This window comes from Trematomus bernacchii, unplaced genomic scaffold (genome assembly GCF_902827165.1).
Source record: "Trematomus bernacchii unplaced genomic scaffold, fTreBer1.1, whole genome shotgun sequence".
NCBI classification, from domain to species: Eukaryota; Metazoa; Chordata; class Actinopteri; order Perciformes; family Nototheniidae; genus Trematomus; species Trematomus bernacchii.
The window spans coordinates 2,699,220-2,722,647 of record NW_022987573.1 but is presented as its reverse complement, the minus strand read 5'-3'; the positions used below and the strand labels follow the sequence as shown (position 1 = coordinate 2,722,647).

At 40.6% G+C, this 23,428-nt stretch overlaps 1 protein-coding gene across 2 annotated transcripts in view; it reads right to left on the bottom strand.

Moving 5' to 3' along the window:
• Positions 1 to 19,093, bottom strand: part of nup210 (nucleoporin 210) — a 35,593-nt gene extending 16,500 nt beyond the window's left edge. Inside the window, exons 1-31 of one of the 2 annotated variants that reach the window (XM_034126489.1) lie at positions 18,491 to 19,093; positions 17,978 to 18,117; positions 15,601 to 15,732; positions 14,866 to 14,962; positions 14,472 to 14,622; positions 13,976 to 14,108; positions 13,605 to 13,763; positions 13,296 to 13,364; positions 13,077 to 13,183; positions 10,923 to 11,063; positions 10,653 to 10,790; positions 10,307 to 10,462; positions 9,830 to 10,028; positions 8,218 to 8,363; positions 7,041 to 7,259; positions 6,630 to 6,803; positions 6,221 to 6,413; positions 5,814 to 5,920; positions 5,325 to 5,429; positions 4,702 to 4,803; positions 4,421 to 4,549; positions 4,031 to 4,158; positions 3,812 to 3,947; positions 3,662 to 3,724; positions 2,998 to 3,177; positions 2,828 to 2,908; positions 2,553 to 2,684; positions 2,118 to 2,276; positions 1,705 to 1,796; positions 1,419 to 1,593; positions 622 to 797 (exon numbers count right to left, since the gene is read on the bottom strand). In XM_034126489.1, coding sequence (XP_033982380.1) covers positions 622 to 797; positions 1,419 to 1,593; positions 1,705 to 1,796; positions 2,118 to 2,276; positions 2,553 to 2,684; positions 2,828 to 2,908; positions 2,998 to 3,177; positions 3,662 to 3,724; positions 3,812 to 3,947; positions 4,031 to 4,158; positions 4,421 to 4,549; positions 4,702 to 4,803; positions 5,325 to 5,429; positions 5,814 to 5,920; positions 6,221 to 6,413; positions 6,630 to 6,803; positions 7,041 to 7,259; positions 8,218 to 8,363; positions 9,830 to 10,028; positions 10,307 to 10,462; positions 10,653 to 10,790; positions 10,923 to 11,063; positions 13,077 to 13,183; positions 13,296 to 13,364; positions 13,605 to 13,763; positions 13,976 to 14,108; positions 14,472 to 14,622; positions 14,866 to 14,962; positions 15,601 to 15,732; positions 17,978 to 18,117; positions 18,491 to 18,651 — 4,280 coding nt within the window. In that variant the 5' untranslated portion in view covers positions 18,652 to 19,093. The remainder of the gene's footprint in view (positions 1 to 621; positions 798 to 1,418; positions 1,594 to 1,704; positions 1,797 to 2,117; positions 2,277 to 2,552; positions 2,685 to 2,827; positions 2,909 to 2,997; positions 3,178 to 3,661; positions 3,725 to 3,811; positions 3,948 to 4,030; positions 4,159 to 4,420; positions 4,550 to 4,701; positions 4,804 to 5,324; positions 5,430 to 5,813; positions 5,921 to 6,220; positions 6,414 to 6,629; positions 6,804 to 7,040; positions 7,260 to 8,217; positions 8,364 to 9,829; positions 10,029 to 10,306; positions 10,463 to 10,652; positions 10,791 to 10,922; positions 11,064 to 13,076; positions 13,184 to 13,295; positions 13,365 to 13,604; positions 13,764 to 13,975; positions 14,109 to 14,471; positions 14,623 to 14,865; positions 14,963 to 15,600; positions 15,733 to 17,977; positions 18,118 to 18,490) is intronic. The other variant, XM_034126491.1, reaches the window with a different exon arrangement.
• Positions 19,094 to 23,428: the final 4,335 nt, after the last annotated feature.

Below are 23,428 nucleotides of genomic sequence, written 5' to 3'. Positions count from 1 at the left end.
TACACAAATGTAACTCAAAGTGCTTCTCAAAAACACATACACAATTTACAAAAGATACCAGAGTAACACATAGCTTTAAGATTTAAAAGAACACTTAATACCAACGCAGGGCTGAATAAAATAGGTAATAAAATAAATAAATGTCCCATACATTCAAATGATAAATATTGCATCAAGACTCCATGTTTCCAAATGTTAAACTTGTACAAATCTGGAGATATTGATAAATACATTCCAAATAATATATATTTTCTCAGCTGGTAGAGGGTGAGTAGTGAGTGGGTTGACATGACATGTCAGGCATCATTTGAAATAGGGGGGAGACATTAGGTCAGGCAAGGCTGTGTGAGAGGGTGAAGGAGCGGACAACTCGAAGAGAGGCCTTGGTACTCTCCCTCTCTCTCTGCCTCTCTCTCTCTCTATAAATCTATATTTAGCCCAGAACAGCAGGATAATGGGGTTTCAACTTCCGGGCCCTAGGCAAATTGCAATGTCCTCCTTCATCCTCTGCGTGCATTCTACTCATTGAGTCACACTGTTTATAAATGCATACATTATTTATGTAAATGACAGCCACATAGTGAAAAGTGTTAAAGGATCTATAGATTGTTTGCTGTTTACCTGTTAGTGGAGAACGTGAGGTGGGAGTTGGAGCTGTGAAGGACTTCTCCAGTGCCGGCATGAAAGTGGACAGTGAAGGTGAGCACTATGCCCAGGGGGAAGGCTTTCAGGCTCTCTCTGGTGTTTGTGTTCAGCACTGGGCTGGTACTGAAGCGCACATAGGACACAGGCACCACCTGAGAAATGAAGGGAAGAACCGGTGTCACACTCAGTAACTGCAGGGACAATGTCAACTGTCATTTTCATGGTCAGTGCTACTGTTAACAAACACAGTGAGTGGCCTTATCCCACTGAGAATAGAGCCTGTAGCGGGTGTAGCTAAACAGGGAGCTAATTGATCAGAATGACAGATGCTTTATGAAAATCTATGCCATCCCCAAAGTAATATAAATTCTTCCACTAGACTTTTTATTTATTTTTATAACTTAAATTTGGCAGCAATATGTACACCGAAAATAATCCTTTCTTTTAAGCCATGTCAGCCACACTTTTAAGTATGAAGGATGGATTCCATAAATACAATTCTCCAAACATCTGCCATTTGGGAGGCACTATTAGGTTTTCTGTTGATTTAGCTGTGCTGCTGCACATTGCCATATTTTCTAAATCACAAACTGATGCTGAATTGGAACGACATTTATCAAACGGTGCATTTTGGACATTTAACCACCTTGCAGCAGACAGTTTATATAATAAACTACACGCAAGAGGTAATGGAAATGAAATTCTATGTTAATGCCCATAAGATACAGCCTTCAAAGCCAACAATAGTGTCATGCAGTGGCTCTCAAACTGACCTTCAAAGCAAGGATGAGAGTTTGATTGATGCCAAAGGTCTCCTGGGAGGTGATCAGCAGAGAGGAGATGCCAGTAAGAGAGCCAGAGGAGAGGAAGCCCTTATCGTCCACTTGAGCGATAACAGCCTGGTCAGGGCTATCCAGAGTCCGATACGAGAGCGCACCCACACCATCCCTATTAGACAGAGAAACACAAGTCACATTAAGTTCATCCAAGTTATGTCATGTGTGTCTTTTTGCAATGTAAGTGTCTGTTCACATGCAAGGAGAGACAAAAGGCACTCACCTGTTAGTTTGTAGTTTGAGGGCTGAGTTCGGAGCCATCAGTAGCTCCCTAGCCTCTACTTCAGGATTGAGTATGTGTAGCTTGTCATAGACCTTGATCAAAGCAAAACGTTGAAAGTCCAATTATTAAAAGGGCTTTGATCGCTCTTTGATGTTTCGGGACAAGAAACATGTCATAGTTTAATGCAGTCTGAAGCTGCCGTCTTATCAGACTCAGATATAAACTCCAAAGCTCAGAATCTTCCTTTAATGCCAGCATCTCCACCATGAAGGAACAGCAGGGGGATATGATCACGATAAGTAGTCCATAAAAAGGGGCTTTTAAAACATTTATGTTTACAATATGTATAATACGGGTGCTAATGACACATAGATACAAATATCTAAAGCAGTGGTTTATTGACAGTGCTGTACCTGGATCTGGATCTCATCTGTGAGTTCTTGTAGATGTCCTAATAGCTGCAGAGCTTCGGGGTCAGTAACTCTGAGCACCACCTTCAGCCCTGTCCGCCCTCTCGTTCTTCCCGTCACCATCATACCAAAGTTGTGCGCCGGCTGGGGCTCCACGTTAGCCTGAAGGAGACAGACAGCTTGTAACAATGGCAAAAATAGCAGCAGCAAATCAAATCACAAAGGCAACAATGATGACGAAGCAGGGACAGGCTGACAAGACAGCAGAGGAAAGGCAGATGCTCTTTTTTTAAAATTGTAATCATAATGCAATGCAGGGGACAGCACATCTTAAAGATTCATCTGATAAAAGGATCGAGAGGACAACAGGAGCCTTAAATAGGAATGACTCGGTATTCATTACCAAATGAAACATCAAAAATCCTGAGGGCAGGGTACCTCATTGTGTCTTGGCTGGACATCCAGAATGTCTCTCTTTGTGGTGGACCATGTGAAGGTGAGGCCAGGTATGGCATTGGCAAAGGAGAAGGGTGTTTGACTATTGGTCAGACCCATCACATAAACAGGCATCTACAAAAGGAAAGGAGATGAATGAGTTAAGTACAATATTGCACATTAAAAGTACTCAATATTTGGTATTGTTGCCGCGAACTATAAAGCAGTTACTCTTTGATTTGTGGTCATGTGTACATTGTAGTTCTTCTTGAAAATACCTGTGTTTTCGTCTTCATTCTTGTTATAGGTGCTCTGATTCTAATGGCTGTCAATTGCACAACTTCCACTTCTACTTGATCCTGTGGACACAAGAGATACATGTTTTTCATTGTAAAATGTAGGTGAAAGATAAACTAGTCCACATGATGTTTATATATTTATAATATACCTGAGACACAACCACAAGTTTCCCAGTCTCAGCATCCACAGCTTGGACCAGTCCAGTCACGGTGACATTACCGATGGAAACACCCCTCACATGGCCCATGCCGTTAACAGAAGCTTTGTCCTCATTGGAAATAGAGAACAGGATATTGGACTGAGGCTGAGGGCCCCCCTCTGATGTGATCTATACATGAGAGCAGGATTGCAAAGGGGATTAAGAGTTTGGATGAGAAAAAAAAAATACAAATAAATGAACATCACTCTTACATGATTAAACTTGACAACACTGACACTTTAGTCAATAGTGTTCATCAAAGCAAGGTCTGATAGTAATTTGTTGAAGGGCATTATCCTTTGTGAAATACACAAGACTAGAAACATGGATATCCAACACAAACAATGTGCAAGGCATGTTTATTATTGAATTGTATGTTTAGCAATTAGGAGGCCTCTTGGTTATAGCTTTCTTATTAAAGCATGAGCGGAGGCAAAATGAAAGGCGATCTGGATGTTTAAAGCAAGAGCAATTAGTCTAACGTCATTTTCCAGAAGAGCTCTGGCAGAGGGCTTTTTTGGAATATAAACTGTGGACCAGATGAACTCTTCTGGCAAGACAAACTGAGGCCAGCTGTCTCCAGACACAGCTAAAGAATCAATTTCATACATACCTGCATCATTGCTCCAATTAACAGCGTCATTTTCCTTGGAATGAGTTTGAACGGCGGAAATACCTAGATGTTAAAAGGAGAAACACAAGTTACAACATGTGCAAGACATATGCCTGAGTTAACATTTTAGAAATTCACACAAAATTATACCTCAATTTGCTGAGGTGCAGATGCAATTTTCCTCCCATTTTTGTCCACAACAACAGCTGACAGAGTGGTCTGACCAATAGAGGCGCCTTTCACCACGAACACAGCTGTATCCACCTCTGTGGCCTGCGCTAATGGTCTGAAAAAAAGACGACATTTAAACATTTACATGAAGCCTTTAAAAGTTCCTTCATCCTAATCAACAAGTTTCACATTACTCACTTTAGAGAGACGATTGCGGAAGCTCCCGTGAGTTTAAGATTCATGAAATGGAAAAAGCTGACTGGGAAAGGCTTCTTATTATCATCCAAGACTCTGACATACGCTCTCACAGACTTGCCAATCTCCACCTGTAATAGAGAAGACACAAACCATAAGGGAAATAATCATTTTGGTTCACAGGCAGGGCAAACTTAACGATGCTGATTCAAGACAGGCCAACTTTTATTAAAATTGCAAAGGGAAGTGCTAGAAGAAAAAGTCCATATTTAGCGCGTTTAAGTAATTGAGACATTAGCAGGAATGCATGTTACTGATGATAGAGATAATATTAATCTAGTCAAGCTGGTGCTGCACCATCTAATATGAGGGATTATAGGGTGCTAAACTCACCTTGTCAACCACTCTCACATAAACCTCTAGGATGTCAGAAACGTGCACTGTAGCCTGGGCAGGCGCTGGAAAGGCAAGACAAAGGTCATGAACCATCACCTTCACCTCCCCTGGGTGGATGGGAGAGACCTGTGCAGCAAATCAAAGTGATACATCAGAATCACATTTATCTGCATTCAATAGAGTAGTTGTGTACTTTAATCAATATCCTGGTCAGGTTATGCATTCGCGTTCTCTGTAAAATGGTGTATTCCCATCAGAGTTTAGATGGTCGTTCTTACCTGAGCTGTTCCTTGGGCCTCCTGAAAGAGCACGTTTGCGATCCCTTTCATACTGGTATTGACAAAGAAGTACCCTGAACCTTCTCGCAGTGCCAGGTTCGCCTGAAAAACAATTCATTCATTGTGAGGGCTTAAAATAGTAATACAGCTCAAAATGATTACATATTGCGGTCATTTATTTCTGACAGGCATCTGGCCTTGCATAAGACATTAAAGAGGACCTCTGACCACACTCCCACCATAAAATCCTCTTACACAGGTCACTAACTGTTATTTAACCCCCACACCTGCCAAACACTGCTCTTATATCACACAGGATTAGGAGAGGGGGGCCCACTGAGGGGGATAATCTATCACGGTGCCCAGAGCAATCATTATTAACTTTTCAATTCATTCAGTTGTGACCGAAGGTGATGCAATTTAAAGTTTTTTTCTGCTAAATTAAAGAGTAAAAAACATATCAATAATGGCACAAAAAATAAACGTATGAATAATGGCAAAATATCAATAGAAAATTACTTTCAGTAAACAAGCCATGAAAAACATTCTGTGAGTCCGTGTTCATCCTTGCTAAGACATGACCCTGTGACATGTGTGTGTGTGTGTGTGTATCCGTCTCTTACCCGCACATCTGGATGGTTGTATATGGTAACCATCTCAGGAGAGACCGTCACATCCTCCACCAATAGCAGCTCCAGAGTGGCTGAGACTGGGGTCAAAGGGTCATACTGTTTAGAAAGAGAAGAAGAGACGAAACCAAGGTAGTGTTATGCTTACAACTTAAATATTATACAAACATCCAATACAGTAAGGGGGTTTAAAATTGAAAAAAAGTTAGCTAAAGTGAAGTTTAGCTTACAGAAGGAAATCAAGCATCACTGATAAAAGTCAGACCTGCACTCTGACTCCAAACGACACATTTAACCAAATAAATAACATTTCTATCACAGTTGGATCCAGTCAAAAACACCTGATATTGATCTGAGTTTGAGCTAAATGCTTACTGATCAAGAGTACGGATATAGGGATATTTTGGATAGACGTTGAGCTGCTTTGGCTGTTTAGAGAAAGTGCAAAACATTTGGACATATTTTAGTGTTTGAGTCACTTACTGGACTGGGAACTTTGGCTGCTGTGAGATGTAAGTCCTGGTAACCCAGAGCTGTCACAGTGATGGCAGCGGTGCCTGTTTGGTGATGTACAAGCACTGTCTGTCGTCCTGCAACAGAAAACAACAAACAAGACGTAATTAAACAAACAATCCAAACTCTTTTGTCTTCACTAATCTATAAAAACAGAGAGGAAACACAACTAAAAAAAAAATGTACTCCCACTAATAGGTGAATGGATAATTCCCTGTCTGCCTCCGCAGTCTTAGAATTTAATTCTGCCTGAGCCTCCCTCCGAACTTTGCCTCATTACTTTCCAAATGTCTCAACAAAAGACTTACATTTAGCCGATAACCCACTCTTTCGGAAAAACACAACAAGAAAAAATAAGGCAAGTCACAGTGCTTTACCGTGGAGTTTCATCTGTTTGTTGCCGTCTTCAAACGGCTGCAGCTCCATGGGCAGAGTGGGCTCGATGCTGGCCAGCGACACAATGCTCGATTCCCACAGTATGCTCAGAGAGCTGAAGTTGTCAAACTTTCTTCCTTGTTGATCAAAAGCAGCCAAGTCCAAAATGGGATTACGGTAATTTGAAACAGGTACCTAGAAAAAGGAAGTGTTGAATGAATTATGAACAAACAATTAAAATCAGTAAGCCAAAGATACTTCCTTTTATGTTTACAGGAGCCTAAAATGTGTTAATATTATTTGAAATATTTTCATAAGAGGTAAGTAATCAGTGTAAAACAAAGACCAGGTTTAAAAAGTAAATGTACGCAGCTAAACACATCAGGTGAGGCTTGTTGACGACATACACACCACTTGTTTGTTCTGCTGCAGCAGCGGGCAGGTCAGGTCCAGCTGTGGGCTGCTGTACACAGGGACCAGGGTGAGGCGAGACGGGGGGGCGCACACAAACTTCACCACTGCCGGCTCCAGAGCAGGAAAAGGATTGGTCACACTGACCTTGTTCCCAACCATTACCTCCAGCACCTGAAGAATGACATAATAACTGAAGCCGATGGCCACATGCTACAGTACGGTGCTGTTTCTATAACTATTGAGAGCCATTACAGTCATACAGAAAGGGCATAATGTAGATAATGCAAGGTGGGATTTCAAGAAATTGTATTTATAGTCAGGGTACAAGAAATAAAAGGGGTGAAATTGAACCATACAATTCTTAATTTGGCTTCATGCATATTAAATAGAGACATTATGAGTTCCCACCTGTTCTCCCAGGGCCCTGCAGGTTGCTTTGACCCAGTGCTGGTTATAGTTGTGAGATGAGGGGCTGGTGAGGGTTAGGCTCACAGTGGTATCGTCCTCAGCTTTAAGGTTGCAGAAGAACTTTGAGGGCTCTAAAACCCAAGGCCTGGGCCCGCCCTCGAACAACATGTCTTTAGAAGATCCCAGAGTCACCACAGCGACAGATACAGGGTCAATCGCCTGCCAAACAACAGTCATGTATTATGCAAAGTTACAGCAGGACACTCATAAGAAATGCTTTCACAAATGTCAAACTAATGGAGGACCAACATGTAATAACGTAAGAAGTACGTGTGCAAATTATCATGGAAGGACAATTTTAAAACCAAAGAAAGATCCTTTAATTCAAAAATAAAAGCAGGTTTTTGTGCATCCGCTTGGCTATTCTAGTGTTAAGAGGATCTGAAACTTTGCTGGCTGGGAAATGTGAAGCTAAAATCCGCAGCATTTCACAGAAAAGAAATTGGGTCAAACTTTAGCTGCCAGGGCAAAAGAAATGAAGAAACATCACAAAAACGTCTGCAATATTTTTGAAGAATACCACTCACTTCCATAATAAAAAATACATGACCTGTAGTGCATCAAAGAGCATGTTACTCTTCTGATAACCTTAATATAAGGAGACCACAGCAGTATATCTGTGGCTCAGGAGTGACACAATGCTTAATGATAGAAGGTCATACTGTCAAATGAGGTACTCTACCACATATAAAGTCATTTTGATTTCCTGTGCAGCACTAGAGCCTAGGCCTAGAAAACAAATCAGTGTTATACATAATTAAAATTCATAGAGTAAACCCAGGAGGAGAAATCTTTAACACTCGCTGATCATCGCTTTTCTGCCTTGATTATAGGGAGAGACTGTGTGCATGAACGTGTATGAATGTGCACGACTTTCCTTCAAGGGCAAAAGCTAATTGCTGAGATGAAAAGAATAAAAAGCAAATCACAACAAAGACTTCGGGCAGAGATGCCTCATGGCATTCAATAAGAAAAAGGGTGAAGTACACTATTAAATAAACAAATAAATACAACCCACAAGAAAAGTAACTCTAGATGCCTTGAGAATATCCATTAAGAGGGCAAAATGAAATGACTTGTATGATGAGCCCTGGTAGCATAAAGCCTTTGGACTCACTCTGAGAGGAAGATAAGCAGCAATAGTGATCTTGGCGCTGAGGTGGACGTTGCCGTGGGTGTAGCTCACGGTGAGCACGGTGTACCCGGGGGCCAGGGCATTGGCCGTCACCCCACTGCAGCGCTCCTGGCCTGGAGCCAGCCTCCCTGGGTTGAAGAAGCCAAGAAGAGTAAGAGAGAAAATGCAATATGATGACAAAGAACAAATAACCACAACAGTTCACCCAGGTGTTCTCATTCATCTTCCTTTCTTAAACGGCACTGGAGTACAGAAAGATTCTGTTATTTGTCCCAGCCCACTCCTCCGATTAATAATACAAGATTTCAAAATGAAAAACGGTAGCTCTTGCTAACAGAGATCTTAAAGAGATAAATGTTTTAATGAAGATTCTAAAAGCCATAAAAAAGTATAAATCCTTCAGAGAGAGTTGGAGAGGATTCAGACCTATACGTTCGCTACCAGTATTATGCATTTGCTTTTATTAAGCTGGGCAACTATTAAGTGTCTACGGATAGTTACATACATTTTTAATATATCTATTTTTCCCACTGCAGTTGAGGACTAAATTGATTAAAAAGTTTCCAGCACTTGCTGCTTGCATGGGAATTTGTATGGGTAGTTACAAAATTACAGTAATTATATATTTGATCAGTTATCACTGAAACAACCACAGAGAAAACAAAGGGTGCCCCTCCTACACCACCACTGGACCAAAAGAAGCTCTATATCAGTAAGTAGAGGACACATTTTAATTAAAATGAAGTCAACGACCTAATTAATCTCCTTGTACAGTATAAGCAGGGGTGCACATAACTGGTACGCAGGTACGCATGCGCGGCAACAATCTGAAATGCGTACCGTCACTTGTGTCACAAAGCGCATTTGCGTACCGACGTACTTGTGAAGCTTTTCCAGAAGGCGGTTAGATCACCGGTCTCCGTGTGCTGTGCACAGACAGGGCTGCTGTTAACGTCGGTCTGTACAGCAGCCCTGCGCTAAAACAGCAGATCACAACGTTCACACGCTCCGCGGTCACGAAGCGCTGTACTCCACTACCAACCCCGCCCCCCCCCCCGTTCACAATCGCGAAGCGCTGTACTCCACCCCCCCCCCGTTGACAATCGCGAAACGCTGTACTCCACCCCCCCCCCCCCCCCCCCCCCCCGTTGACAATCGCGATGCGCTGTACTCCACCCCCCGCCCCCCTTGACAATCGCGAAGCGCTGTACTCCACCGCCCCCCCCCCCGTTGACAATCGCCAGATTTGGAGTACCAAACACTGACTCCAGGTACTCATCTGAGTACCTCACTGAGAAAGTTGTGTGCACCCCTGAGTATAAGCCTCAAGCACATGCATGTTCAAACCAGTATTGCTAAATAAACAATACACACAAAACATGGCTGCCTCTGGTTTAATTGGCAATTCACTAGCTAAGAGTCAATATCAGTCATAACTTATATTGATTAACACTAAACAGCACTAAAGAGAGTCATTAATAAGTGAATCCCATGATTGAGCATCCCTTGGCAGGGACTTTAACCAAATGTTATTCTACCATGTTCATTCATTAATTCACCCACAATGTGTCCCGGTCAGATGAGCAGGACTCACCGCTTAGTAGTTGGAAGATGCCGTTGTTCTCCTCCTCGACCTGCAGGTCAAAGTGGGAGCAGTCACTCAACATGACGCGCTCCTTCTCCACCTCACCCAACAGGCCGAAAATCCTGAGAGGGAGGTCCAGGACCGAGCCCACCTTGGCCTCCACGGGGCAGGGGGCGAAGTCCATGGCAACAGGCTCAACAACATACACCTGAGAGAAAACAGGATTATAAAACAATGTAAAAATGCTGGGAAGATAATAAAATCACAACATGTTGGTTTAAATCTGGGCAACAACAACAACAACATGGAGTCTCACACAAATGTAAATGGTGTAATGTGCAATTGAATAATTGAGTTTTCTGAAAATTAGACATCATGGACTATAAAATTGAAAATAATCTGTAATTAGGACTATCATTTGGGCCATAACGTTAATAAATAGCAGTTTGTTGTTTAACAATCTGACAGTTTTCTATGCCAACTTACCTTCATCTGCCCAAAGTGTAGTTGGTTTCGTAGATCATGAGCATAAACGACACTGACGCCGATGTCACTGACTGTTGTCATCACGCCTTTCACCGTCACTGTGGCCACAGCTGTGTTGGACGAAGACCAGCTGAAATTTCCACTCCCTCCTGTCGCCTGTCAGAGAAAAAAGGAGTCATCACATGCCTCTGAATGACACCTCTTTAGTGGTAAAATCACCCATGAGTGTTATGGTAAAGTGTGAATAAGAGTACAAGCTAGAAAGCCATACAGAAAGTGTCATACGAGTGACACTTTGTACCATTCATGGACCAGAATTTCATGTAATCTGAAAGAGAATAATTACCTTTATTGTGTACTGATAAGTTCCGACCCTGGGCTGCCATGGAAATGTCAAAATACTGGGACTAAGAACTATGGGGTTATAGATTTCTACATCCTGTTCATTGTGCACTGGGTTGGCGAGTGGGTGGACTCCTCCATTCTGAAAAAAGAACAGAGGCCACATGAAACGATCAGGCTCGCTCTATTGAAGTGAAAGAAAAGAGCAGAAGGGTAATGCAACAAATGATTCTCCTGTTGAAGTACAGACTGAAATGGTAGAAAGTTCACTCACTTCATCCACAACAACTGTAAGAGTAGCATCAATGAGAGTGAGGCCTTCTTTGAGCGCTTTGACACGATTATAGGATCCATTCAGAGAAGACTCCAGGAGTTCAAAGTACTCCAAGGGGAAAGCAGTGCTAATACGGACATTCTGCAAAAATCAAAACACACACAGATTGTTTAACTACTGCATTCGTATGACTCTAGAGGACTCTATAGATCAATCAATCAACAACTTTATTAATCCCGCAAGGGGCAATTGGTTATGAGCAGCAGCTTATGTTATTTACACAGGCAGGAACATAGAGGAAGAAAACACACAGATACACCCGGGAGCACAGATGTGGATAATTCCAATTTACACTATAAATAGTTCATTGCATCACAATAATAAATAAATAAATAATCAAGTTAAAAGCCTTTTAAGAATTTAAAAGTTTGAGTGCAGAAGGGATGAATGATTTTGAAAAGCGATTAGTCTTTAGAGCAGGTAGAGCATATCTTCGCCCTGATGGCAACAGACGAAATTCATGTGAAAGAACATGACCTGGAGAGACCAGAATGCTCTCTGCTTTCCGCAGAATCTGTTGGTTACAGAAGGAGTTTAAGTCTCTCTGTTTCACGCCGATGATCTTAGAGCAGGTTTTAACAATGCTGTTCAGGCTGTTCCTGTCTTTCAGTCAGGGGTGTCAAACTCAAGGCCCGGGGGCCAAATCCGGCCCTCGACTTCATTTTATGTGGCCCCGTAAGAGCTTGCAAAGAATATAATATGTTTATTATGTGTATTGTGGCAGTAATATTCCAAACAAAGTGCCGCGAGCGACTAAAGAGAAAAACATTGTGGACGCGCAAAAACTCATTCTTTCCACCAGTATGCGTTTGACCTTTTATTTCCAAAGCAAACATTCAATAGTCCATATCCATATGCATATGCGTATATTCTTTTATGCGTGCATGCGTGCGTGCGGTCAACAAAAAATGTCCTTCTCCAGCTCACTCCCCCTCCATCTATCACAAAGTGTGCAGGTAAAAGCACCACACAAATCCAATGACACGCCCACCACCTATAGTGACTCAAAAACATGTACCGTAACAAACACAGAAAAATACTTCATATGTGGCTCCTACAATACGGTTACATGCCTCTTTACAGAAGCACGTTGTCCATAAACTACATGTCCCACAATGCATCTCATTTTGTGACATGCACACTGAAGAGACTTGCAATTATTTGCCCTAGACTTCTGCTTTTCAGACGTAGTTCATTATGAAGTTATTACACTATCCAATAATATTCCAATGCAGAGGCAATAATGTAATATAATACATTATTTTATATATATAATATATTTATATAGTCTTAAAGTTTTGCACTGGCTTTTAATACTAGTTGAACATAACATTTTGATATTTGTATGTGTTTTTATATGTTTCTAGTTATTGTGCTTTTTATCTTGTTTTTAATTATTGTTTTATTATTTTACTCCTGTGTTATTTTACATTTGTTCCCTGTACAGCACTTTGGTCAACTGAGGTTGTTTTAAATGTGCAATATAAATAAATAAAGATTAAGATTGAAAGTTACAACCGGCAGTTTGAGTGCAACCATAATGCTAATGTGGCCCGCGATGAAATTGAGTTTGACACCCCTGCTATAGATGCTGGGTTTGGCACTCCTTCAAAGTAATTTTTTTATGTGTGTCAAGATTTGTATTTGTTCATACTTGAATGGTGACGGTTTTCTTAGCAGTGGTTTGAGATATGTGCTAATAAAACTCATAGGCTAGCAAAGGAGGGCTCAAGGGTGCACTAAATGTCTCTCTCTTAATGTCTCTCACATGTGTTTCGGGCTGCATCCGATTAAAGATGACCTCGTCTTATTTTAGCGTTTCATTAGACAGGAACTAGGAAAGTCCTACTCGAATGATTGGAACCATGGTCTGTTATCTGAGGAATGCCACTGCAAAAAACGAGCAGTGGTTCAGTGGTTGTTTTTCTGTTACTTTCAAATGTAGTAATAATGATACGTGAAAGATTTACTGGCTCCACGGTCAAAGAACACTTTCTGATTTTCACCTGTAATGTCATATTATCTCGCAATACATACAGCATTCACAGACAGAAGAAAAAAAATGTAACAGTGGTTTTACTGAAGCATACTTACATCAGAGAGGTAGATCTTATAGCCAGATTTATCAAAGACTTCGATGACGATATCATATACTCTGCCCGTTTCCAGAACCCAGCTGTCTCCTGGCTGAATTTTAAACCCTGAGCAAATCAAACAGAGAAATAAAGATCAGCAACATCTTTCAAAACAATTTAACTTTGAAATCATTCTTAGACTGTTCATGTTTTTAAACAGTAAGAGAGAGAAACAGACCTAGGTATCCTGGTTCAACCACATACAGAGTGCTGTTGGGTAGGCGAGACACTCCTTGCATTCGAAGGCCTGAGGATAGCTATTAAGGAAATGTCACTCGTAGACAATGACAAATAACTTCTTGCCATATGCATTATCCTACTCCAATTAGTACTACTCCACTGGTAACAGATAAACAAGTTTCATTGTTAAAACACTTTTATCGCTGCAGGTAAGACAAGTTCCCAGTTTATTAGCAGAAGATGTCAAAGCAAAAATCATGACATTAAAAAGCATCATAATAACCGCTACAGAGTGCAGGAAGGATACTTTTGTGATCCAGCACCACGTTGATGTGTCCAAGTTGAATTGCTGTAACTGTGGAAGTGCTTTGATCCAGACTGGCCACAGAGACGTCTGGGTTTCCATTAGTGCCGATCACACTGTTCTGGACGTGCAGTTCATACTGATCACAGGGCATGGAGAGCTCTGGAGGAACACAAACACACATTAGTTTAAAAGCTGGCTCCTCTGTACGAGAAACTGAAATAAAGGGCCCAGCTTCTTCACTCATCTGGTGACAGGGAGTGAAATCAATGACTCAACTCCATTTTTTTGTCATATTTAAATTAAACAGAATCAGATCAGAACAGTAGGTTAAGTTATAGTAAAATATGGATTTGACTCATCACTGAACAGACCTGTCATCGTGCCCTGTCTTATCTTCAGGACTTTGTATCGGATGGAAGTTCCCGCCAGTAGGTAGACATCGTGTGCAGGGCTCAGCAGGATGTTCTCTAGAATCAGCAGCTTCACCTCCGCAGCGCCCACATCCTGTGGCACAGTTACCATAGTTACAGGAAAACACAACATTAGCTTGCCACCTTAACAAACCAGAACAATCTGGCTGTGGTCAAATTAATCATATACATCTGTTGGTTAAGTTTTGAATATTTTATTACTGAAATGAACTTCTTTGTTGGGCAACAGCTTCATGATTTTATAACTCAGGTAGAGGCATAGCATGATAACAAGAAATGTGGTCGACAATTATTTAACAAAACAGAAAACCAGCTTAACTGTCACTACTGCTGTGTCATTATATACCAAGGCAGAACTAATTAGAACTTTTTGTACTCTTCTTAGACCGTCTATAACTGCCAAGAAATAGATCCTTTGTACCTCTTAACAGCTTACCTTGTACAATGGCTCTTGTATTTTGGCCTTTAGTTTAGCATGTCCCGTTTTCAATCCTGACACCAAAATAATATCGCCCTGTTTCCCGACACGCTCCATTTCAGATATGTATGCAGGGGGAGTGTAGGTGGACTCTGAGAATTTAAGTACCCTTGAGAAGAGAAAAGAGACATATTAGAAAACTCAGTTTGGTCATTGTGACCTCAAGAAATATTCAATTTCAGAAGAAGAGGAACCAAGAAGTAAAACATGAACTTGACACTACTTTGATAAAACAACAGGGTCACTATATTGTAGGTTTTATGGTTAGGTTAGAATGTCAATGTAGGTTGATAACTCTGAAAACAGTCTGCTCAGTAAAGAGAGAGTGCTGTATTAACACAGGAAAGCCTACCGTAATGAATTGTAAGAGTCAGAGATTCCATTCACATCTACATCCTTCACTAAGGACCAGTCAAACACTAGACCTGCAAGGGTGCTGAAGGTGTTTCCTGCGACATAAACAAGACAAGAATAAGACTTTTTAAGATTTTCTTATCTAAATACATTGGTATTTGCAATTTAGTAAGAAGCAGAGGATGTCTACACAGACCGTTCAACTTGTGTTATAAGCCTGAAGTCACATTATGCTAAAATGTATAATGTCTACTGAGCACAAATGTCTAAACGCTCCTGGCAGTCGAAATTAACCAAAATCAAACCAATAGGCATTTCATTAAGGGAAATTTGCCGTGCTTTTGCAATCTACTTCATCTGAGGAATATAAAATGCACTCTTAAGCCAAAGCAAACAAAAACAAAGCACCAGGCCCTGGAGATATCATCAGAAAGAATCAGGCTATAGCTACAGCTCATTGAACTAAGTGTGTCTGGCTTAAATGAAACCGGTCGAACAGAACAAACGCAGCCACCTCACAGTAGCAGCCTGAGGGGAAAGAAAATGCTGCCTAGAGCCAGCTCACTCGTCACTCTGACAGGTCTTTTGAGCAGCAAATAAACAATGTGCTGTGGACTTAAGGATAGGATAATTGAATAACATAACAGTATTGCTGTTAAACATTTTGAAAAGTCTTAAGGTGATATTTAATCATCCCTATTACGTCATCCTGTGGTGAGCCAGTATATGTCACCTTCAGAGTCCAGTGCATGAATTTTGAGTGCCAGTGGTGAGTCCTCGAGATGAAGCTCTCTGGTGGTCGACACTATCTGGATCTCACTGATGATGTCCACAATGGCGTCACAACGCAGCACCTGTCCTGTAACTGCAAGGTTGAGGGGACAAAACATCATATACACAGTTAATATGGAACAGGACAATAATATTGCACTTTCACCAAACCAAGAGGAGCCCAGGATTAAATGGCTAAGTGTGTTATTTGAACAGTATTTTTTAAATAGCAGTACAATAATTCTTCTAGAGCAGGGGTCACCAACCTTTTTCAGGATGAGAGCTACTTTCAAAAAGTAAAACAAGCCGGGGGCTACTTTTGCTCCTCTTTTTTTTGTTTTTTGCAGTGTATATATTTAGCACATTTTAACATTATTATATGCTGACCTTTAACCTTTGTGTGCTGTTTGGGTCTGTGGGACCCGTTTTCAGTGTTTACTCAAAGAAAATGTATGCAATTTAATTATTTTAACCTGCTTTATTTGGGGGTGGACCTCACATCCTCTAGGTTTTTTTTTTAAATGTTGAAGTGAAAGCATCAATCTGGTGCACTTTGAGCACAATATGAATTTATGGATACAGCTCTCAACACTCATATGAAAGGGAGCTGTATACTTTTCAATAATCCAAACATCTTTAGAATATGATCACAACCAATAACAAGTCATTTAAACTTGTTTATTCTTATCTTATGTTACCTAGTTAGCATTCTTTCTTTCTATTTATGCATATTTTACTAATCACTCCCCTTTTAAACTGTTTTTTGTTTTTTTTACTGTCCTATACTACACATTGGAATGATTTCTTACTTTATCTATATTAAATAGATAAAGGTGTGATCTCTAGCTCTCTCGCTCTCTATGAGGCTGTGTGCTTCTGTGATTACAAACATATTTGTAAAGTGGGGGGACACAAACGGGATTTCGAAAAGCGGGCGGGGACATGTCCCCCCTGTCCCCAGTGGAAATTACGCCATGCGTGTGTGTGATAAGTGCAATAAATATATATGCAAGTTGCAACACACACAGAGTAAAACTCTGCCCCTCATGTGTTGTATAGGCTGGCATGACTAGGCTGTGTTCAATGGGGCTGATGTGTTGTGTAGATTCTGCCAGAAGGAAAATCACGGTCACACTCCTTATGAAGCGGTGAGCTGCCGCTCCACATTGCTTTTCTTCCCGACTGCAATGCTAGTCCCGCAAATCAAGCAAGAACGTGATTGGTCGATATTCATTGTGGGGGTGGGGGGAGGAGGGATGATAGATAGATATAGAGTTGTAGTAAGTAGATAGAGTTCACTATGATTGAGGTTTCGTTTATGCATAGGGTAGATTCTTTTAATTACATTTCCTTTTTTGTTTTGTGTATTTTTTACAATTTGGATTTGCTTGGTGAGCTATTTTTAGAACATGCCCCGCGGGCGACTCACGTTGCCCCTGCGGGCGACTAAATGCCCGCGGGCACCGTGTTGGCTACCCCTGTTCTAGAGGCACAAATCGTATACATCTACCTCCTGACTAAACATACTTTATTATGTGTATGGAAATAGCAATGGAGGCTGATAGCAACAAAGCATGCTGCACTCTACAGGTATCAATCATGTCAAATGTTGTGGCTTTTAAAGGGCTGCTAAGTGGGCTGTTGCATTAGTGACTATATCAGGTTATGTTTGGGAAAATTTAAAACAGGTGGAGCGAGTTAGGCCACATTATTCAGCAATTGGAGTCCGAACAGTAAGTCTGACTTTGTTTGGTTTGTTTAAAAAATACTTTTTAAGATGTATGCACTGCAGTGCAGCCAATGTGTCTGATTTTCCTGATTTCAAAACAAATGTTAACAGCTGCAAGTTATCAATGACTGTCTACCAGTGCAACATCATGCAACAGATATCATGAAGCATTACACAATAGCAAAGACGGAATAAGGGGAAGAAAAGTGTTTTGCAACAGAGTCACCATTATATTATGAAAGAAAAAGGACATAGTTCACCATACACTATTTTGCTAACGTTGCACCCTGAATACTAGACTCATAACATGTTCCGTGGCTAAACCTACTACTAGCTTTTAGTAACCATTTTAGTAACGTTTATTACACGGCTTAGTTGTATACTCGATTCTGATTGGTCAATTCAGAACATGTGACACATTGTTAATACAGTAGAACAGACCGCTGTCAAGGACTATAATGACCGTTGCTAAGGAGGATCAAGAAAAAGAAAGAAAAAGAGGTTATAAGACGGAGCACTGGACGTCAGATAAATGAACAGAAGAAGGCAGACAGGAAGTAAACACCTTTGCATATTATTATTTTGAATATTATAGCAACCATGTATTTACCAACATCCTCAGCCAGTATGATGCTGGTCAGTCTGGAGTGCTGGGTGGAGAGAGCCTGGAGGACAGCCTTCCTGGAGCAGCCTCTCCCAAACTCCTCATCCACAGCCTGGATGGAGGCCACCTCTGGTCTGGTGGAAGACCTGGAAGAATAGGACCATAAACCAATCAGGTTATGTACACAGGTGGAGAAGCCATGTAGTTCTTTATTTCTCACAGTAACAATGTTGCACTTGATGATCATCATAAGGTGGGAAATACATTTTCATAATGGGGAGGAGTTCCATCTTTACTGTAAACCTGGATGGCTTAAATATGCAAACAGAAGAAAAGCTAAAAGAGGAAATCAGAAATTGATATTCAAGCAGTTTAGCTGTTTTAAGGCCCACACACACTGCGAGGAAGTGACTACAGTGTATACAGGATAGCTAACCATGTGGCCTCACATGCCCCGTGCAATCTGACACTCCTTCACAAAGCATGCCCTCAGATCCCCTTCTACTTCACTCTACTCACCATCTGTAGCAACCTTCAGTAGTTTCCAACGTGAAGTTTATTCTTGTGCTTCTGGCAAACGGTAGCAACACTTTGGGAATGTTTAGTTTTGAAGAACCGTTAACTAGGATAACGGTTATTAATAATAACACAACCGACACGAGTAGTCTTAACGAAATCATTTCCGTTACATTCCGAGATTTATTGGCAGGGATTCCAACGGTCGAATGAATGAACACCACGTTTGTGTACTAGCTAAACTTCCCCCGTCACAGTAATGTAGCTAGTGGTGCAGTGGTTTTAAAGTTGTGGCTCTGGGACGGAGGTTTAGAAGAGCTAACATCGCTACTGAAGCTATTTCAAACACACGCCGTCTTCCGGTTCAGTTTCAGTTTGTGTCAGTTATTAACAGAAAGCACATGAAGGTGATCACAGTTACCAGTCCTCTAGTTCAGGATCCTCGCTCTGTTTATCCTTGAAGACAGCCTGAAATACGCAGCGACCAGTTTCAAATCCCAGTGTTAAATTAATGTTTATACTATTTTACAATAGCTTAAAATACTCATACAAATACGCGCCATTAGCAATAATTGGACTTTCAGTGAGCATGCCGGGAGTACTGGGTCGACGTAATCGACAATGTGAGCAACATGGAGGATGACGCTTTTTCTTAAAGGTACAGTGTATGTTTTTATTTCTTGAATTGAGTGAATAGAAAATTAATTAATTGAAAAAACTCATGTTGCAAGACATGATTACCAAATAGTCTAGAATAGTTCCTGAAAAGGCGCACTTTGTTAACAGCTTGTTGTGTTTGTGGTATCTTATTCAATAAGCAATACTAAGCTACAAAGTTAACATTAAACATGCAAGGCTTTTGCATTATTAGTGAAACTGCCATGGCCGCCCTGTCAGAAATGTGGATTATAGAATTATACATTATTTAAATAATGTTGTGTGGTAGTTTACATAAAGATGGCACAACATGATGGTGGTTTTCATCCCCACATGCTTTCAATAAGCATAGTATCCCCATTTGGCATAATCCGTTCCAGGGATGTAGTGGGGAACAAGTAAATTGACTCCAATTCAGGTTCAAGGCCATTTAGATACCACATCATATAGGCACACATATACAATTAAAATCCAACCCAAAAGCCCTTAATTGATTCAGAGGTGTGTGTTTTACGGCTCTTGTATGGGTGCTGTGTCATATACAATTACTCATTTCTAATATAATGTCCCTCTTATACTATAATTAGTGGTAGACATAATTTTAAACAACAAAAGCAATCAAATACAACACCATCAAAAACAGCCATCTAAATGACCTTTAGGTTAAACACTTCACTTACACGGTGTAAAAAAGATAGGATTCATTGCTTACATTTGCTCGAGTTATAACTTAAAGGTTCAGTCAATCCTTGACACTCAGCCAATAGATTTACCTGTCCATTGACTCCAACCACGTAAGATAAATGACAGCCATTAGGACACAAATGAAACATTAGCCTTCCAAACCAAGCAAGAAATGTCTGCTCTGCATGGTGAGTAATTGTGAAGAGCAGACCATTTAGAAGTTGGCTGACACAAGTAACTGAATCATTTGTGAAAAGTTTGATTGATTTTGTTATTGTTGGTATTTGTATTGTTTAATAATAAACTGTAAACATTTGAACGTTTTGTTGCCAGTCATTCTTGCATTGCAATTTTTAAATACACCCAGAGTTTGGCTGTCTGGGAACATCAAGAACATGGAGTCTACAAATGTTCACCCCTAGGTGTCACTGACAGCTACCTCACCCAGGCATGGGTGATGACTGCAAAGAGAGATAATAAGATATGGCAAAAAAAAATCTAAATGTCACTAGTGCCATTCAACAATGCAATATTTACCAAAAAATAAAAGGGCTTAAGAATATTGGCAAAGAATTATGAGACACATGGGACAGTGTAATGCTGTGAAAAACTATTGTTTGTGTGTGAGATCATTTTTGGATTTAAAATTGTTCCTGAGATAGAATGTGAATGTTAGTTACATAATCTGAGATCAATTGGCTGCATTACTTCTGATCCATTCTTTCATCCGCTTTGAAGTGATTACAGATGTTCTCCTCCTTGTCTGTGCCTCTCATTTTTCTAGACACAGAGAGATGCACAGCTTGATTAGCAAATACACTGTGGTTTTGAAGTGTTTTACATATGCTGCTTCGTGCCAGAGGTGACATATTGTTTGAGTCAGAATACATTAGCAATGAAAGCCCATCACTGGCTAGTGCTGTGTCGCAAACGACTGTCTTTGATGACAACCATATAGTTGCAACTGCTGCAATCTACACGTACTGTTCTGTATCCTCACACTACAAAGGTACCGTTGTGTAGTGACAGCTGTTTCAACTTAGTGTGACTTTTTTGGGCTATTTTGGGTTGAAATAAAACGAGGCATATTTCTTCAGTACAATGATGGCAGTGGAGAGTGAACCCTGAGAAGACATCACAGCTTTCAATTATTTTGGCAAAGCTATGTGGGCTTCAGCCCTACATTTAGTTTCATTTTTGTACTCTGTCCATGGCAGTGATGTTAGGCGTCAATGATGTAATGTCTAAGAACATGGAAAACAATACCTTAATGTCACGCTCTGCTTCTCTAGCACTTCACATAGAGGCTTGGGTCTAGACGACAACATGTGCAGTCTGAAAAGTTCTTGTAGTGTTGTTTCTGGACCTTGGATAGATCTTTGTCTGAATTCCTCAGTCCAAATCTGGCAGACTTAACTCGGCAACTATATCCAATGCAATAGGGGAATCTGAATCTGAAATATATTTAACGGCCACCCACTTTTATATTGGGCAATGATGTTGCAATGTGTACCACACCTGAAACCATCAAAGCCTTTCACCTCTGCTGTTAGACTGAAATAATGCAGAAACACCCATAAAATATTTTCCTATGTCGCAAATGGCTGCAGCTGCTTTAAAATTCCGTCTAGTGTCTCCTCATCTGGCATGCATCAGCAGTCACATCCTTCCTGGTGTGAAGTCGGGAACTTTTCTTGGCCACCATTCCTGGCTTGGTCCAAACAAGTGGGTGCAGAAGGCCATGTTGCTAAGTTAAACTCTTACTCAATGGCAATGTTCTAAGCTGGGGGCTCGGCTTTCAACAGAAATGTAATAGGCTTTGGAAGGGTGACTGCTTCTGGAAGTACAGCTTAAAGGTCCCCTAGGTGTGAGGCACAGTAAAAACTGCTGTAGGTAAATAAAAGGTGTTACTATCCAGTGAAATCAGCCTTTGCCTGGGGAAGCTATGTGTGTTCCAAGGAGTGTAAAACGTGACAACAAAGTGAGCCCTAGTTTAAATTATGAGATGGAGCAACTCTGTGTGTGACTATACTACAAATGTCCAGAGGATCATGACTCTGCAGTTTTCACAGCAATCTGATGCTGGGAAACATTTATATAAATTATAATGAAAAGAATACTATATTTTCCTTAAATATTAACTTGAGAAGTAGAGTGAAACATCCTTTTGAATTCCAGATCAAGTTAGTCTACACTACAGTAAGTACAACAGGGCGGTTCTACAAAGCTGTGCTTCAAGTGTCAAATCCCTTTACACAGTCTTTACTACGTGCTGTAAATTCCCTTGCAATTTCCATGGTGAAGGCATTAGGTGGACACAGAGTGGGTTTGTATTTGTAGCTTTATGCATTAATGACCACGGTCAAATTATGGGGCTGTAATCAGGCCTAAATGCTTTCACGTGCCCCCCATTTAATTTATACGAACTTTTCTACACCACATAAAGAGATTCATTTATCATTTAAATTCATATAAAATAAAATCATAATAATAGCTCTTTAATATAAATAATGACATTAGATGAGTTTAACCACCTCTTAACCATGGTAGTAATATCAGACCACATTACATGTGTTAAATAGTCAATGCCTTAGTTCAGCTTCACTAAACATATTACCAGCTTAGCAAAGAGCTGTTGTGCTGGAACTGCAACCCCACAGCAGACATGCCATTTAACTACAGCTTGGAAAGTCTTTACAAGATACAGGTGGGGAGTCACTTTCACCACATTACATTTGGGGTCTTAATTTCCCAGAGAGTATCCCCTGCAGTGCCACAGTGCCCTGTCTTGGCTGGTTTGCTTTAAAGACTTCCTGCTTTCACTTCATTTCAAGACCCACAGAAGTGTTGCTGGAGAACATTGTTGCGTACATAAGTAAAAAGGACTTTTGAGAATATATGTTTATTGGTCATAAACCACATAGGTACATTGCAACCAAAGCACTACTATTAGAAGAGTAGGACTAAACATCTGGCACGTTGTATGTGTATGCACTTGTTCTTGCAATTTTTGCATAATTCCTTGCTAAATCCTCTACTTTGATAATGTAAAAAAATGATTTCATATTATATTTCTTTTAAAATCTCTCCTGCAATTAACAGAGAAGGGGCCCAGGCATACAATATATCAATTTAGAACCCCCCACACACTGCCTCTCTAGCCTACTGTAACAAAGGCTACAGCAAACACGTTGAGACTGTACCCACCTGTTTAAACAAAAGCAGAAGATCAAGACAATGGATCACACAATAGACAGATAATGTTAACGCCTGCTGCATCGGGGCCCAAGTAGACAATGATGTCACCATCACTGGCATCAGATTGAATGAAAACCCTGAAGAATATTAAAGCCATTCTATTGTCCACTGAGGTAAGAATGACTTCACTCTGCTCAGAGAACAAATAATAAACACAGTGTATTAAACTTTAATCTTTAGTTCAATATTTTTGTGAAACAAAGAAAGTGCCTATTAAGGTCATTATTACGTGGCAGGGTTGCAGTCAATGGGCTTGGGCAATTAGTAGTGGCATAAGTCACCGTTCGAGCATGCATGAATGAGAAATTACAACAGTGTGGGGTGCAATTACATCTCCCAAAT